The sequence below is a fragment of the Pleurodeles waltl genome, chromosome 6 (genome assembly GCF_031143425.1).
Source record: "Pleurodeles waltl isolate 20211129_DDA chromosome 6, aPleWal1.hap1.20221129, whole genome shotgun sequence".
Taxonomy (NCBI): domain Eukaryota; kingdom Metazoa; phylum Chordata; class Amphibia; order Caudata; family Salamandridae; genus Pleurodeles; species Pleurodeles waltl.
Genome location: NC_090445.1, coordinates 491,098,567 through 491,117,147, shown reverse-complemented (window position 1 = coordinate 491,117,147; position 18,581 = coordinate 491,098,567). Strand labels below are relative to the sequence as shown.

The 18,581-nt window shown below is 44.7% G+C and overlaps 1 protein-coding gene across 2 annotated transcripts in view; it reads right to left on the bottom strand.

Annotated features, from left to right (window-relative positions):
* The window catches only part of LOC138299924 (uncharacterized protein C6orf132-like), a 157,082-nt gene that overhangs the window by 59,354 nt on the left and 79,147 nt on the right, over nt 1–18,581 (bottom strand). For both annotated transcript variants that reach the window (XM_069238641.1, XM_069238642.1), the window contains exon 2: nt 3,384–3,481. In XM_069238641.1, coding sequence (XP_069094742.1) covers nt 3,384–3,481 — 98 coding nt within the window. The remainder of the gene's footprint in view (nt 1–3,383; nt 3,482–18,581) is intronic.

Sequence of the window (18,581 nt, the reverse complement as noted above, 5' to 3'; positions counted from 1 at the left end):
AATCCTGTTACTGTCACACATCAACTTCCCATCATGGCCAAAGAACAAACCCTGAACTTGAGGCCCGCCGTCACAATGTTCGAAAACTCCTACTGAGTAGAGAAGCAACAATACCAATCTTCGAACTCTCCATTCAATCAGCCACATTTCTGGACAATTGGAAATAGGCCACTGTCCTGCTCAAGAAACCACCCGCTGTTCCAGCCACACACTCCAACTGCAGACCCATCTCCCTCATATCATACCTCGCCAAGATCTTAGAGAAACTAATCAACTAAAATGTCAGCGACCACCTAAGCAGCCACAGGATCCTTGACTCCATGCCATCTGAATTGAGCTCCAACCACAGTGCAGAACAACATTCATTACTGCCACAGATGACATCCACATGATCCTTGACAGTGGAGACACAGAAGTCCTCATTCTCCTGGACCTCTCTGCAGCATTTGACTCAGTCTCACCTCCAATCCTCATCGGGCACCTGCACAAGATTGGCATCCAGGGACCCACTCTCCGTTAGATCTGCTCTTTCTTAACAGACAGAACACAAGCTGTCAGCCTGGCACCTTACTCCTCAAATGTCCAAACACCCATTTGTAGAGTGCCTCAAGGTTCATGGCTCAACCCATCACATATAGATCATCTCTCTGGCTAGCATCATCTATGCACAAGACATCAACATCGTCTCCTACGCTGATAAAACCAAACATACTTAACCTCTCGGACAAGATCCCCAACTCAAGATACAAGATTACCACCTGCATGATTGAAGTTGCTAACTGGACGAAAGTCAACTGTCTCAGGTTCAACACCAACAAGACAGAAGTAGTGATCTTTGGCAAGACCACCTCACCATGGCACTCCAACTGCTGGCTGACTGAACACGGATACATAGCCACACCCAACTACCACCCAGGAACCTCAGAATCCTCTTTGACAGCAAACTCGACATACCCACACAAATCAACATCATAACTGCATCCTGCTTTCACACCCTAAAGATGCTGAGGCAGATCTTTAAATGGTTTCCAAGCAACATTGGAAAAACAGTCATTCGCACCTTAGTTGCCAGCAAGTAATACTACAGGAACACCCTTTATGCAAGGATGACCAAGCAACTCGCCAGCAGACTGGAAACCAATCAGAACTTGGCAGCTAGACTCCTCCTAAACCTTACACACAGATCTCACATCACACTACAGTACAGGGAGCGCCACTGGTTCCTGATACACAAAGTGCTCATTTCAAATTCATCACACACATTTAAAACACTACACAACTTAGGCCCCACTAACCTGAACTATTGTATATCCTTCCCACCAATCTCCCAGACATCTCTGCTGTGCAGGTTTCCCACTCATACACATCCTATGCATGTACAAGACCAGATCACAAGGACAGGCCTTCAATTAAATCACTCCTAAAGCACAGAACGACCTACTCCACATCAGAACCCCCTCCTCTCTTCTGGAATTCTGAAAGAAGTTGAAGATCTGTCTTTTCAATTAACCAACTGGATCTAGGCAGGGCTAGACACACACACCTACTTGGCACCACGTTGCTCTTTACAAATAAACATAACATAACACTAAAAATCAGTCCATCCCTCCCTTAAGATACAATGTAGGCTATGAGTAGAACCCTTTATCATCACATCATTGTCTTAATTTTAAAATGCATGGCTCTCTTCAATGACGGTGAAGCAAGGCTCAGATCTGAAGCAGAACTTTAGGGATCAAAATAAATTTATAAGAATGAAATGCCTCCAGTCAGACATTGGTCGTATCAGAACTCTTGCTCTACCAGACTTTAGCACAAGAGATGTTGTCCTGTATTTACGCTCTATTCTGTTAATTTAGAAAGGCTACAGTAAGTCTTTTCCTGAATGGGGTGTGCCTAGGTTAATAAGTTGCAGAGTATTTGCATGGGGGCCAGCTCTACTGGCAGGAGCCTCTTTTTATCCTGGGGGCTGCTGCTGTTAGTACCCACAAGTGCTACATTTATGCCTGGAACTAGCTTGTGGATGGGGTTGGGAAACTCCTGACCCCTCCCTAACCAATAGGGATAATGTTCCCTAGGGTAACCCTACCTTCCAACTTTGCTTGCCGCAATTCCTTTGTGCCGTACTTGAACAATCCCCAGAATGACCTTCTACAATAATCCAACATGGCAGAAGCTTTTTTCTTCTGTTCAAAGCTCCTGTGCTCACCCTAGATGTGTGGACAGGGAAATGAGCAACCTCTTCTCTGTGGTCATTCAAAACTGGTTCTAGTGGCAGCTCCTCTCCCATGGGCACTGGCATCTGGTCGACTATGAAGACAAAAGGGAGGGAGGCTCAGGTTTGAGCTAAACCTGCCGGTGACATCCTTTGATGATATGTATGGGGCTGGGCACAGCTCCCATGCCATCCTGTTAAAGGAAGATCAAACTCTCTCCACAAACAAGACCTTTGCCCTTTTCTGGGGGTGGGGGGGGGGAATTCGGACATTACCAAGGAGCTATTCAGCTGCTCAGTGAGAGCTGGAAGCTCAGGCAAATGGGCTTCTAGAGACTTTAAGCAAGTTACATGTGACTTTTTAAAAGTACCTTTTGTAAAACATTCATTAAAAATTCTACTTTAGCAATAAAACTGGATTTTAATAAATATTCTAAAATGTACAATCATGAACTTTTATCTGGTTCCTAGGCAAAGATGACATTTTATGTTAATATTAACTCCCAATGCTTTCCTATGGAACAGCTAACATTGCTGCAGTGAAAATAAGTTTTTGGCATAGAGTCAAAACCAGCAGCATTACTCGAAACAAAGAGGGGGTGATAACGCAAAAGAGGCATTTTCTTACATTAAGCGTATTCTAGCATACAACTGTCCTCACATTTGCCACCATCTTGTTCATTCATGAAGCAAAATGCTACAAAATTCTGAACTTCAGATTAAACTCACAGACCTTTCATGCTAAGGTTATATGGAAATTTGACAGGAGTGCACAATACTTCATAGAATATTGTAGAACCCTTACTGGGGTCATCAAGCTCTTTAGCCCCTTTTAACTATGAAAATGCTAACATACTAAGTTTGTCTTTGCACATCGAGGTATTAGGAGCAACAAGAGTTGAAAGCTGCCTATGAGAGAATGACATCTTTCCAGCTAGAACAACTATGAGTTTTCTACGGGGATTTTTCAGACTTTTTCACATACATGTGTGAACGTGCAACTGTCATCCCACCTCTTGGACAAACTCAAATTACCATCATGACCGGGATTTCAATGTGTTACGAGCATCTTTGATCACTGCACTACGAAGATGCTATCCATGATGTAAGCGGAAACGTGCTTGTCCAGTGGCTATGACAAACCTTTCATGCAATAACATTTACTCACATTTGATGAGAATGGAAGAAAAGGACGAACTCTTGGCCGGGCCTTAAGTGTTGCAGTCCCAGACTCATCTCCATAAGAAAACGATGGGAGCCCTCCATCTGTTTGGCAGAAACAAAAGATATTATTAAGATGCAACAAACATTTTTTTCTTTTTTTTTTTACAAAAGATAGTACGGTGTTTGGTGTCATTTATACACTTTTTAAAGTCCACAGGAAGTGTAAAGTCATTGGACACGATTCTGGGAGATGCCACCTTTGGAAGCCATGAGCCTGCAACCTCATACAAAGTCTCGAGGCCTGGCACCAAGCTCCTTCCACACTGTTCCCCCTTCCCGCCTCCGTATAAAATGCATAGAGAATGCAAAGCTATTATCAGAAAAATCTTAAATAGCGCATAGCTACCCAAATAAGGTTTCCCAGTGCTTAAGCAACAGGTGGGGCTGCATAGATGAGGAAGGATAAAACAGCCAAATCTTCAAGTTCTTACGAAAACTGGTTAGTGAAGTGCAGCTTCTCAGGGATTGGGGGAGGGTGTTCCATAGCTTAGGGCCCAGATAGGAAATGGTGCGACAACCCATTCAAGCATGGGAACTTTGTAGAGAGATCAATTACTCAACGGCAAAGCACGGGAGGGCTGGTAGGGAACCACCATCTCTTGCAGGTACCGTGGACCAGTGCGCGAGCTCACTTTATGCATGTAACATATTACTTGGCACTAGACACGCTTGTTTACTGTGAGCCAATGAAAGTCGCGAAGAAGATCAGACTCTGAGGTCTGTTTTGGAAGTCGGAACAGGAGCCTGGAGGCAGAGTCCTGGACCACTTGAAGGTATCTTATTGCATGGTTATCGGTCACCAGATACAGAATGTTGCCATAGTACAGCCTTGACAAGAACAAGGCCTAAATAACTGTCCTTCAGATGGAGAAAGGAAGCATCCAAATGATCTGTTCTAGCTATTTCATGATGGCAAAGCATGTCAAGGCTACTTTGGCCACCTGGGGTTTCATTGACAGATTAGAGTCCAGTCAGAAACTTAGATTCTTTATCTTGTGGGCTGATTCAGAAGAGCACTTGAAGTCGCAGGCCAGTGCTGAGGTCTCTAGAGCAGGGGGTGCATGCCTTTCACAATTACCTTGGATTTATCACCATTTACAGAGCTGGTGTTTCTTCTAGGTGGAGACAAGATTGGGCAGGAATTCAGAGGTCCAGAGTTGCAATCCTGGTCAGACGAAAGAGAATAGATGATTTGAGTGTTGTTTACATAAGATAACAGGGTGAAGCCGCAACTTTCCAACAGGTCCGCCGAAGGGTGGGCATATATGTTAAACAATATAGGCCTGAAGGCCAATCGTTGCAGCACTTCTGAGGTCAAAGCATTTGGACTGGACTTTGCACTAGGCAAGAAGACATTAAAGCTATGATTTCCCACTAAGGGGCCACCATACTAGAGCAGTCCCTTGGATACCCAGCTGAGTCAGTCTTTCTAAAAGGATGGCATGTGACATGGTATCAAATGCAGCACTGAGGTCTACTAAAATCAATGCAGCCCTATCACCAGTGTCCAGTAGCCATCTCAGATGTTCCGTGACTCCTAGAAGGGCGGATCCGGTACTGTGTCCTGCTCTGAAGCCTGACAGTGAGGGATGTCAAGCTTCTTGGGACTCCACAAATGCGGTCAGCTGATTGCTGATTTGTCTTTCTAAGACCATGGAGAGGATAGACAACATCAAGATTGGTCTACAACTGGAAGGAACCATGTGAGGTTTTTTTTTTTTTTTTTTTTTTTTTTTTAAGGAGAGGCAGGACCATGGCATGTTCAATGCTTTGGGCATGTGTCCTTCTTGTACAGAAGAATTCAAGAGTTCAACCAGAAGCTGTGCAAGAAGTGGGCCGAAGGTACTCAGCTTAGATAGGGGCTGAGGGTCTCGTGGCGAGGCCAACTTTTTTTTTGGAACCACGATAGGGTCAGAAAGAGAGGGGAGTCCTAAAGGGCCTGTGACTTCAATATTGTGAGGGAGTGACCTGTGTCCGAAGGATTTCCTTCACTTGTTGGAGGGTATGATTGTAGGCTGATGTTTGTACTATTATCCTCCAGCAGGAAGTTTCCTGTCCAAGCTATAATCGGGCGTGCTGGATGTCCGTCACCTTATTGATGAAGAAACACACAAGCTACTCGCATTGATATTGTGACAACAAAGGGGTTGGAGCTTTATTTCTGGGGCCTGGATGTTCTTGGACCACTTTAAAGAGCTTTGGAGCAAATTTGTGCAAAGGAACTTTTTTCGGATTAAAATGTAGCTTTGGTCATTCTGCTGTGCACATGTAATTGATTTAGAGCTGTTTTATATCGGAGTATTATGTTTCCATCATTCAACTTCCTCCGGGCCCTTTCCAGTCTCTTACAGAGATTTTTCTCTTTGCACGGGACCGCATTAAACCACAGGGCAGGGGGCTGAAGCCTGGAGGAGGATTTAGGATTCTCTGGTAAGATTGCAACCAAAGAGTCTTCAATCCAGTCATCAACCATAAGTTGGTCTGAATCAACTTTGTATCAGATTTGGTAACACGCTCACTAATCAGGTGTTGAGAAATGGGGATGTCTAATTTGGACCAGTTTCTGGACATGACTTGGGGCCCTGACTGCCACCCAAAAAGGGTGAGGAAAAATAAGGTATTTAAAGAGCCACTGTGAAATAGCCTGACCAGAGTAATGGCACACGAGGGTCCTCGGTAAGATCTGTAATGTTAGAAAAATGGGGTCTAGAAGTTATATAAGGAGAGAGCAAATCCGGAAATGTCCAGCACCAATTCTCAGTATAAGCAGGAGGACGGTCGATTGAAATACAGGAGACCGTATAACTGGGTGTTATGCAGAGAACGAAAAATAACGCTCCCACATGCAGTGAAGGGTGACTCTTGTATTGTACAAGGGTAGGGGCCTTTAAAGACGATGGCTATTCCACCTCCTAGCGTGTCCCTACGGTCCATTCTAACAGTCCAATAGTTTTTCAACAATGCAGCAATTACATCGGGCAGAGTTGCCTTGTGTGGCAACGTTTCTGTCAGGAACAGAGCATCAGTGTCTTACCTATATCGTAGTCATGTTGCTGATGACTGGCAAGGGAGCGACAGTCAATGCTAAAGAAGCAGAATCCGCTTCTTAGCGTGCCACACAAGGTAGATTTCTTCTTGTTCCCAAGGGCCTGGAAACTGGCGTTCTTTACTAGAAGAGCTGCAGATGTTATCAGCAAGGTTGCAAGTTGAGTGGCGATATTTTCCACTATATGAGCCAGCTTGAGGATTAACAGAAGCCCGACAGGCCTCTAAGCAAACAGGGCAAAGTGCTTCAAGTTGGTCTATGGCAAATGCCTTTATACCTAACTTGAAAGGCGCAGGGTTCCTGGACCCTGGACCCGTTTGGGTGCAGACGGCCTGGCCTTAAGCGAGCCTTTGGTGAGCCAGGTGTGCGTCCGCTGCGCATTCACTCCGCGGCTGCACTAAATAGAGCCGTGCGTCCAAGGAACTACAGGAACTACGTGGCACGGGCAGACCAGCCAAGATGTCCGCCCTCCGATAGAACTAGTGAGAGGGGCACTTAACACGTGCACCATGCTCTTGCCGCAAAAAGAAAAAGGGGTAAAAAGCCCCAGGTCCTCCAACACAAAATTAAACCAAATTCAAACAGATCGTGCCCTCAGAATAGAGTTTTTAAAAATAAAATGTAACATGTCAGCCAAGACATCACTGCGCCATAGCTGCAGTAAACAGAGCCGTGCATTGCTACTGCAGTGCTTTAATAAAAATGGCACATTTTTTGGTGTGTGTAGCCAAAAAAGTCACACAGGGTCCGTGTAAAGAATCTAAATGGCTACTATGATGGTTCAAGGTATACTATACACCTTTGAGTTCGAAACGAAAATATTCAGGCAAATTCTGATCAGACCTCTTGCAACACTTGTGTCATTAATCATCATTTTGAAAGGATTAGTACTCTGATTTGGCAACCTGTGCATGATTACAATGAGGCTAGACTAGGTTAGTGAGAATAATTTCCTCGAATGTTGAATAGCCAAGGTTAAGAGGCAAACATTGCAGAGTAAAGACAGTCAATGCTCTGGATTCCACGGTATCCACCTACTGAGCTATGTGGAGTGGGCAGCCTGGCACCGTGGTCATGGTGAACGTTCCATTTTATGATGTTTAGATAGAAGTTAAGTAGACGATTCAAATGTCCAGTTTTTGAGAAAGATTTAAGTTTGTAGCTTCACAGTGAGCATTCTAAAAGGTGCATTGTTAACAGTTGCAACACTTCAGAGTTTCAATACAGCATGATAGAATTCATTTTGACTACCATATTAATAAACGAGCAAGACTTCACGTCCAAACCAGGCATGGGTGAAGGAGGTGCACTACGCTTACAGATACACAGTATAGAACCGCCCACCACGATACAAGGTCAGAAAATCCAACCATAGCTGACATTCTCACACTGTTTGCAAGAATGCAGCTCTGCACTGAAAGTAGTGAGCAATTCTTGCATCCAAGATAAATCAGTACAAAACAGTGCAAAGTGTCAGTCAGTACAACCATCCTATACCTCTTGCTCTGAAATGATCAACCGGTTTCTACTCAAGCTCTCCAGAAAACGCAAGGATGCTGCTCTCTTAGCTTCCATTTGTCCAGGGTCCTCAAACATTCTTTCTCTCTCAGGGGTGCTATCTCACTTACCAATCCAGGCAGTGGAGGCTCATTCTCCTTCCTATCCCACTTAACCAGCAGACTTTGTGTGCTAGGTCTGAGCAACCACAGCCCAAGGGAGGAAGCGGTGATGAAACAGATGATGTTGTTTCTCTTGCCCTTTCCACTGGAGTTGCATAAGGCATATCCTAATGCAGACATGCCAATAAACCCGAACTCGACAGGTGATTCCTGGTTTTTGAAGCTAAAATTACTATTTTATCTGCCACCCACCTGAAATGTCCTCTGCTTCACTAGAAGCCAATGAGAAAAATACATTACCCCGATTACTTTTTTTAAAATCTTCAACTTTCCTGTTATAAGATATTGGCACGTATGCTAGTGGTATCGTCTCCATGGTTCATCTGCCAAAAGATTTTATAGAGAGTGCATATCCCTGCCTCACCCAGCACCGGTAAAAAGGCTAAACTAGAAGCTGCCATAGCCAATATGGAATGGCTGTAGGGTGAGCTGTTGAAAAGGAATGTATGATGGAACAACCAATCCTGGAACCACGCATGCCTAAACAACGCGGTCAGAACAACGACCACGTTGTTACCACAAATGCCTTTACCACGCATGCCTTAATTATTTTTTGTTGTAAAGGGATACTGTGATGCTATTAATTGTGTTTGACCAATGACTTTGTGTTTCACCACTGCGCATATTAGTTGCTCAATGTTCACCAGTAGCACATTACATGTTGTGTTCAGTTTAGCTGCCTATTGGCTTTAACATGGCATTAGACATTACATTCTGTATTCAGTTTAGCTGCCTATTGGCTTTGACATGGTGTTAGCCATTACATTCTGTATTCAGTTTAGCTGCCTATTGGCTTTGACATGGCATTAGCCATTACATTCTGTATTCAGTTTAGCTGCCTATTGGCTTTGACATGGCATTAGCCATTACATTCTGTATTCAGTTTAGCTGCCTATTGGCATTGACATGACATTAGACATTACATTTGATATTTGGGTTAGCTGCCTATTGGCTTTAATGTGGGGTTAGACATTGCAGTTGAGACATTGCAGATGAGCTGTGTGTTTTCCAAGCTGTGTTTTTCCACATGGTAGACCAAGCAGTGTTTTTCACACCAGACTATATAGCTGATAAGACCACGTAGATTTTGTGTTTACCTCGCAATCCAGTCTGAGAACGAGTGAGCTCGGGAGAATTGGCCACTCTCCAAATTTCTTCGGTTCTTTCTCACACTGAGTTTGCTTTTAAGGATGACTCTGGACTACAGCAGGGGTAGATTGAATCTGCTTGACTTCAGACAGGAACGGAGACGTCCGTTGCCTGTCTCCCGTTTGGGTAGAAAATCTCTTTCTCGCAGTTGACCGGAGTCATCAACTTGCAGACCCCAGAAAGATGAAGCTGAGCTATAGGCCCTACGGTGATGAATTCTGACTTTTATGCTTTGCTTTGAAGTTATGCTATAATATAATCACATATATTTGCTATGTACATTGTAACTGAGAAGTACTTCGATATATTTTGCTTTCATTGCTGCGACTACTTTTGAACGTGTGCTTCCAGTCTACTAATCTCGTCTCTCAAGAACCTTGCGGTGAAGTAATAATAACAATAAATGTCTTCTTTAAACTCAGAAGTGCATTCCAGAGAGGTTCTGTAAGTTCGGTTATGAGATAAGAGCAGGAAAGCAGAACATTTTGTCGTTGTCGGCAGTCTGGGAGTCAAATTGGAGTTTGAAGTGCACGATTTAAAAGTGTAATTGTTTTTTTTTTTTGTTTAGAGAATTAAAGAAGCACAGCAGACCATGTTTGAAAATGCATGTGAAGTTAAACTGCCTTATGGTGCTGTGAGAAACATGTTTTCTTGTTTATCGGGACTGTGTGAGTCTTGTGAGTGCTGTGATAAAGCATATTTAGAAAATGTGCCTTTTGAAAGAAATGATCCTTTTGTTCTTGACAGAAGGGTTTGGATACTTTTATCTGCTTACAGAAAAATGCAGGAGAGATGTAGGCAGTTAGAACATGAAAATAAGAATTTACGTGAGCAAATTAGCCAGAACACATTAATGCAAGATAATGCTGAAATCTATAAAACTGCTGTTTTAGAAGAATCTGGCTTTTCTCATTCCAGTAATGAGTGGTTTAAGACAGCTGTGGGCCAGTCTGAGCCTCCGTGTGAGCAAAACACCCCTCAGTTTTTGGCAGTTGAAGAGCATTCCTTAACTGATAACACTGAGAACAGAGCTCAGAATGTTATTTACAGACCGCTTCTGCAAAGAAAAATTAATTCGGACATGGCAGGAGTACCGTCGCAAAATGTGCAGTTACTGGCACAAGTAAAACAAAAGATTGAGCTTCTTACTGTTTGCACTAAGCAAAAGACACAGAGTTTCATGAGCTTGTTTGATTTTTGGAAACAGTATAGCCCTCATCTGAGTGAAATCCTAACACCTTGGTATAAAGTAACTAGGAAAAAAAAACATGAGCAGCTGCGCGCTTGTGATTTGGCAAATGAAATAATTCAGACTTTAGGTTTCTGCGCAGTGCAAGAGGGAAACACTGATTTACATGTAAATCAGGAACAGGGGGGGACAAGAGTGCCCCTGGAACTTTAGAGTATGGAAACTGAAATATCAAGCATGCAGTGGGTGATGAATTCACCTAAATCTCACAGTTTAGGACAGGTACAGAAGGCTAGTATCATACACTGGATCTGGTACATGCAAGACAGGGCTAGAGTCACTGCAGCCCTACATGAACAGGTGTCACAAGCCCCTTTTCAGGATGTGGAGAGGGTGCACGGAGTACCACAGGTAGAAGAGTCACAAGTGAAATTGAGTGCACCATTTGAATTCGTGTCCCCTGAGGATAAAAAGCATGTTTGTTTGACTAATGATTCATTGACTGAAGAGTTGTTTTCTAGCACAGGAGAAGGAACAGCGTTGTACAATGTGTGTCAGACTTTAAAGCAAGAGCTGCTTGCGACGTGTAATTTTTACACTGATTCTTGGTTCACTGCCAATGGTTTAGCCGTTTGGTTTTCCACATGGCTTGTACATAACTGGTTCAATTCCCTTGCAGATGTTAAAGAGAACAATTCAGAGTCTGAAGTGTCCACCCAGAATTCTGACTTAGTGGGGATGGCTAAGTGGGTGCACCAGAAATGTGGACAGCTGGGAGAAAAAGCCATTTACAGGTGGGCAGAGATGAGAGAGATGCACATTCCCCTAGCTTTGATAAAAACTGTGCAGCACGCACACGGGCAATCTGTCCCACAAACAGTCAAAGGTCAATTGGAGAGAGGAAAGTTAGCAGGACAGATATGGCAAATTGGTCAGGTTTTAGGGGGAGTGATTGCTGCAGATTACCTAGGAGAAATCAAAATTATGCTGATAACTGGAAAATAATCTGATTTATTCATACAGATTGGAGACAGAATGGCCCAACTTGTCAAAAATGCAGTGAATGGAGGTTTGGTAAAGAAGGAGTCTGTCCCAGCCCTTCTGACAGTGCAAGGAAAGGGAAGCTGTGGTGCAGCAGATGAAAACCTCAGTGCTGAGTTGTGGGTTGAAGCCCCAAGTGACCCTCCAGAACCTGCAGAGAATATAACAAAGGTCCCCAAAAACATCCTGCTAATTATAAAACAGGGAAAGGAAGAGGAAGGGCACATTTCAGATGAAAAATGTTATTTGCAAGAAAAGTCATACTTTTTTCTTTTGCAGATCCTACCACGTTTCGCCACTGACCATGAGTGTGCTGTGTGGTCTCCCTTTGGGTGTGTGCGTGTGGGGTCGGGGAAGGGACCGAACCCCCAACCTGAACCTGACTGAGTAAAGTGCCAGCACCATGGATCCATTTTGCGCAAATGGCGCCTTCATTTCAAGTTCAACTTGTTTGATTACATTCTTCCACTGGAACTAAGCAACCATAACAGTTAACTGTCTGTGTTTTTTCGTATGGAACTCTGACTTTCGCTTACATTTCAGCAAACCTTTCAGGTGGACCGTGTACCTTTACAAGAGTAGAACTCATGCTACATCAACTTGTTTTAGAGACACTATTATCCCAATCAGAGTATATGAGTTTCAGTCTTTTCTGTGTAGATGTATCTGATGTGAAAGGTTATGAGATCAATGTTAATCCACTTTCATGGTTTTACATTGATTGCTTTGATCATTCAAATCTGATTTGCTTATAATGTTTTTTTGTGTCAATGTTTTTGTTTTAAATAAGAGGTATGTAAACAAAAATTTGTTGGTCATAGGGTGGAATGTGATGCTATTAATTGTGTTTGACCAATGACTTTGTGTTTCACCACTGCGCATATTAGTTGCTCAATGTTCACCAGTAGCACATTTACATGTTGTGTTCAGTTTAGCTGCCTATTGGCTTCAACATGGCATTAGACATTACATTCTGTATTCAGTTTAGCTGCCTATTGGCTTTGACATGGCATTAGCCATTACATTCTGTATTCAGTTTAGCTGCCTATTGCCATGACATTACATTACATTTGATATTTGGGTTAGCTGCCTATTGGCTTTAACGTGGGGTTAGACATTGCAGTTGAGACATTGCAGATGAGCTGTGTTTTTTCCAAGCTGTGTTTTTCCACATGGTAGACCAAGCAGTGTTTTTCACACCAGACTATAGCTGATAAGAGCACGTAGATTTTGTGTTTACCTCGCAATTGTGAGAAAGTAGCCTCTTTCTAGCCTTGTTACCCCCACTTTTGGCCTGTTTGTGAGTGTATGTCAGGGTGTTTTCACTGTCTCACTGGGATCCTGCTAGCCAGGGCCCAGTGCTCATAGTGAAAATCCTATGTTTTCAGTATGTTTGTTGTGTGTCACTGGGACCCTGCTAGTCAGGACCCCAGTGCTCATAAGTTTGTGACCTATAGGTATGTGTTCCCTGTGTGATGCCTAACTGTCTCACTGAGGCTCTGCTAACCAGAACCTCAGTGGTTATGCTCTCTCTTTACAAATTGTCACTAACAGGCTAGTGACCAATTTTACCAATTTACATTGGCATACTGGAACACCCTTGTAATTCCCTAGTATATGGTACTGAGGTACCCAGGGTATTGGGGTTCCAGGAGATCCCTATGGGCTGCAGCATTTCTTTTGCCACCCATAGGGAGCTCTGACAATTCTTACACAGGCCTGCCACTGCAGCCTGAGTGAAATAACGTCCACGTTATTTCACAGCCATTTTACACTGCACTTAAGTAACTTATAAGTCACCTATATGTCTAACCTTTGCCTGGTAAAGGTTGGGTGCTAAGTTACTTAGTGTGTGGGCACCCTGGCACTAGCCAAGGTGCCCCCACATTGTTCAGGGCCAATTCCCTGGACTTTGTGACTGCGGGGACACCATTACACACGTGCACTACATATAGGTCACTACCTATATGTAGCTTCACAATGGTAACTCCGAATATGGCCATGTAACATGTCTACGATCATGGAACTGCCCCCTCTATGCCATCCTGGCATAGTTGGCACAATCCCATGATCCCACGGGTCTCTAGCACAGACCCTGGTACTGCCAAACTGCCTTTCCCGGGGTTTCACTGCAGCTGCTGCCAACCCCTCAGACAGGTTTCCGCCCTCCTGGGGTCCAGCCAGGCTTGGCCCAGGAAGGCAGAACAAAGGACTTCCTCAGAGAGAGGGTGTTACACCCTCTCCCTTTGGAAAATGGTGTTAGGGCTGGGGAGGAGTAGCCTCCCCCAGCCTCTGGAAATGCTTTCATGGGCACAGATGGTGCCCATTTCTGCATAAGCCAGTCTACACCGGTTCAGGGACCCCTCAGCCCTGCTCTGGCGCGAAACTGGACAAAGGAAAGGGGAGTGACCACTCCCCTGACCTGCACCTCCCCTGGGAGGTGCCCAGAGCTCCTCCAGTGTGCTCCAGACCTCTGCCATCTTGCTCTGAGTGGCCAGTGCCAGCAGGTGACGTCAGAGACTCCTTCTGATAGGCTCCTTCAGGTGTTGCTAGCCTATCTTCTCTCCTAAGTAGCCAAACCCTCTTTTCTGGCTATTTAGGGTCTCTGCTTTGGGGATTTCCTTAGATAACGAATGCAAGAGCTCATCAGAGTTCCTCTGCATCTCTCTCTTCACCTTCTGCCAAGGAATCGACTGCTGACCATGCTGGAAGCCTGCAAAACTGCAACAAAGTAGCGAAGACGACTACTGCAACTCTGTAACGCTGATCCTGGCGCCTTCTTGACTGCTTTCCTGGTGGTGCATGCTGTGGGGGTAGTCTGCCTCCTCTCTGCACTAGAAGCTCCGAAGAAATCTCCCGTGGGCCGACGGAATCGTCCCCCTGCAACCGCAGGCACCAAAGAACTGCATCACCGGTACCCTGGGTCTCCTCTCAGCACGATGAGCGAGGTCCCTTGAATCCAGCAACTCTGTCCAAGTGACTCCCACAGTCCAGTGACTCTTCAGTCCAAGTTTGGTGGAGGTAAGTCCTTGCCTCTCCACGCCAGACTGATTCGCTGGGAACCGTGACTTTTGCAACTACTCCGGCCTCTGTGCACTTCCGGCGGAAATCCTTCGTGCACAGCCAAGCCTGGGTCCACGGCACTCTAACCTGCATTGCACAACCTCCTAAGTTGTCCTCCGGCGACGTGGAACTCCTTTGTGCGACTTCGGGTGAGCACCGTTTCACTCCTCTTCGTAGTGCCTGTTCCGGCACTTCTGCGGATGCTGCCTGCTTCTGAGAGAGCTCCTTGTCTTGCTGGGCACGCCCTCTGTCCCCTGACACAATTGGCGACATCCTGGTCCCTTCTGGGCCACAGCAGCATCCAAAAACCCTAACCGCACGACTTGCAGCTAGCAAGGCTTGTTTGCGGTCTTTCTTCAGGAAAACACTTCTGCACGACTCTACACGGCGAGGGGCATCCATCCTCCAAAGGGGAAGTCTCTAGCCCTTGTCGTTCCCGCAGAATCTTCAGCTTCTACCGTCCAGTAGCAGCTTCTTTGCACCCACAGCTGGCATTTCCTGGGCATCTGCCCATCTCCGACTTGCTTGTGACTTTTGGACTTGGTCCCCTTGTTCCACAGGTACCCTCGTTTGGAAATCCACCGTTGCTGCATTGCTGATTTGTGTCTTTCCTGCAGAATTCCCCTATCACGACTTCTGTGCTCTTTGGGGAACTTTAGTGCACTTTGCACTCACTTTTCAGGGTCTTGGGGTGGGCTATTTTTCTAACCCTCACTGTTTTCTTACAGTCCCAGCGACCCTCTACAAGGTCACATAGGTTTGGGGTCCATTCGTGGTTCGCATTCCACTTTTGGAGTATATGGTTTGTGTTGCCCCTATCCCCATGTGTCCCCATTGCATCCTATTGTAACTATACATTGTTTGCACTGTTTTCTAATACTATACTGCATATTTTTGGTATTGTGTACATATATCTTGTGTATATTTGCTATCCTCATACTGAGGGTACTCACTGAGATACTTTTGGCATATTGTCATAAAAATAAAGTACCTTTATTTTTAGTATATCTGTGTATTGTGTTTTCTTATGATATTGTGCATATGACACTAGTGGTACTGTAGGAGCTTCACTCGTCTCCTAGTTCAGCCTAAGCTGCTCTGCTAAGCTACCATTATCTATCAGCCTAAGCTTCTAGACACCCTATACACTAATAAGGGATACCTGGGCCTGGTGCAAGGTGTAAGTACCCCTTGGTACTCACTACAAGCCAGTCCAGCCTCCTAAAGCAATCCAGTCTGAGAATGAGTGAGCTCGGGAGAATTGGCCACTCTCCAAGTTTCTTCGGTTCTCACCCTGAGTTTGCTTTTAAGGAAGACTCTGGACTAGAGCAGGGGTAGATTGAATCTGCTTGACTTCAGACAGGAACGGAGAAGTCAGTTGCCTGTCTACCGTTTGGGTAGAAAATCTCTTTCTCGCAGTTGACCGGAGTCACCAACTTGCAGACCCCAGAAAGACGAAGCTGAGCTATAAGCCCTACGGTGATGAATTTTGACTTTTATGCTTTGCTTTGAAGTTATGCTATAATAGAATCACATATATTTGCTATGTACATTGTAACTGAGAAGTACTTTGATATATTTTGCTTTCATTGCTGCAACTACTTTTGAACGTGTGCTTCCAATCTACTAATTTCGTCTCTCAAGAACCTTGCGGTGAAGTAATAATAACAATAAATGTCTTCTTTAAACTCAGAAGTGCATTCCAGAGAGGTTCTGTAAGCTCGGTTATGAGATAAGAGCAGGAAAGCAGAACAGATACCTAGTAAAGGCATGTGTGGGACAGCATGTAAGGTTCCAGCATGCGACCCCCCCACCTGCCCTAATGTCCAGAAGTACTTCACCACTAAAAACTAAAACAACCCCACCACGTGCCCCTAAAAACGAAAACAACCCCAACTCCCCACCTCTCAATACTAAAACTACCCCTACCCCCACCCCAATGCTAAACACAACCCCTACCCCCACCCCCCATACTAAAACAACCCAGACCCCCGCCTCTAAAAACAAACCTACCCCATCCCCCACCCCCTAAAAACCAGAACTACCCCATCACCCTACGCTAAAAACCAAACTACCCCACCCCTAAAAACTACCCTCCAATCCTGCCCCAGCCTCACTTCACTGACCGCATCCTCTACCGATGCGGACTCCCTTTTTCTGTGCCTTAACCACGCATGTGCATTGTTCAGCACATGCGTGGTTAAAGCACAAAAAAGTTGTTGTTGTTCTGCTTGCGTTGTTCACGACTTTGTTGTTCCGGAGTCCTTTGGTTCCAGATGTTTCCCGCTGAAAACACTTTGAGCGCTGACTCAAGGTGGTTGACCAATTGCTCCTCTATGTAAATGTGTTTCTGTTGATGGAGTTGGCTCTAGTAGATAGTGAAAGTGTTTTAAGCATTACCTAAAACGTCAATTTTAGCAGTCGAGTATGCTTTTTGAGCCACAGGTTTAGAAGACGCACGTTAGTGGAGCAGCTTCTCTTCAGCTTTAGGAATGTTTTTCACACTAATGTTTACCCACCAATATCTTGCTGATCTTATTCTGCCAGGATACTGGACCATGTTCTGCAGCTTATTTCCCCAAACGTAAAAAGCACAACATTTGTCACTGCTGTTGTGTGCAGAATATTTTTGGAGAGTGGCATTCGATTTGTCTACTGGATTATCACCTTTGTAGATAAAGTTTTTTTGTAAGACCCTCATAAACAAGAATGTCAGATCTTGTTAGTTTGAAATGTTTCCATCATAAACAAAAGAAGGAGATCTCTTCTATGCATCTTACTGCTAAAGGAGCAAAATGAAAAAACGCTTTGGCAATAACAATAGGCTTTTCGGCTGTAGTGCATGCTACCACAGGCCACCACATGTTCGCTGGATAATTAAAACTCTTACTTTTCAAGTGTTATGGTCTACGAAGGCGGTCAATTGGACCACACGCCTCTCTGTATTACTTCAGAAAGAGGGTGGCTGTGTCAGATGCAACATTGCAGGAAGATATTTAGCAGTGCTTTGATTACTTTGCAGGAAGCAAATCAAATTCAAGGGAAAGGAAAACAGCCTCATCTCAAGAAAACTGAGTCACTGCCAGATAAATAAATCCGTCCACGCCCCTTTCTTCTGTCTCAAGGGCACACCTCGTGAGCCCAGGCATCCCCATGAAAACCAGCCTCTGCGTCAGCGCCTCGCGGGGTTGGCGTCTCTCACGTGGGCAAGCTTTTGTGTGCATGCGGAGACAGGAATGAATGTTACACCGGAGCACAGCAGGGCAAAATCAGTGGGGTAACGAAACTGGTGGGGGTCCCCCTTCAAAGAACATGGAGGCCCCCCCTCCGAGCTCACTCAGGCCAGGTGCTATGGTGGAACTGGGGGAGGGAGACGGGTGCAAAATATGCAGATATCAAAGCTACCATCCCTGAAAGGAAATGTTACATTTCTTTGTCACCGTGACGTCCAATTTACAGTCTTTTTCAACAAATCATTGGTTGTAGGACACTTTTGGTTCTCTTGTTTTCATTGTGACAGCAAATGAATCTCAAATAATGGAGAGGTTTGTTAAACTTAGCAATGGAAAGCAGGAATTGCTTTACAGAATAGGGCCATATTAAGGATTTTGGGGGCACTGGGCCAAATCCTTTGGCGGCCCCTGTTGGGAACAGAGTTGAGTTTATGATTCAACTTCATGCCCTGTTTGGCTAGGTCACTGACAGCGCACAGACACATTAGTCCGGATTCTGTGGGCCTGATTAATAAAAGCAAACTTACACTTTTGTTTAAGTTTAGGATTGGTTGGTATTCACAAAGGGATTTCAAAGTAGTATCTTTATGAGTACACGTCTCCGCACTGAAGGGGATAGGGCAGGCCCATTATTTTATGTGTGGAGACTGCGCACTTGTAAAGATACTACCTGTAATTCCCTTTGTAAATACCAAACAATCGTAAACATACACAAAAAAGGCCCTAAATGTGTCAACGTCTA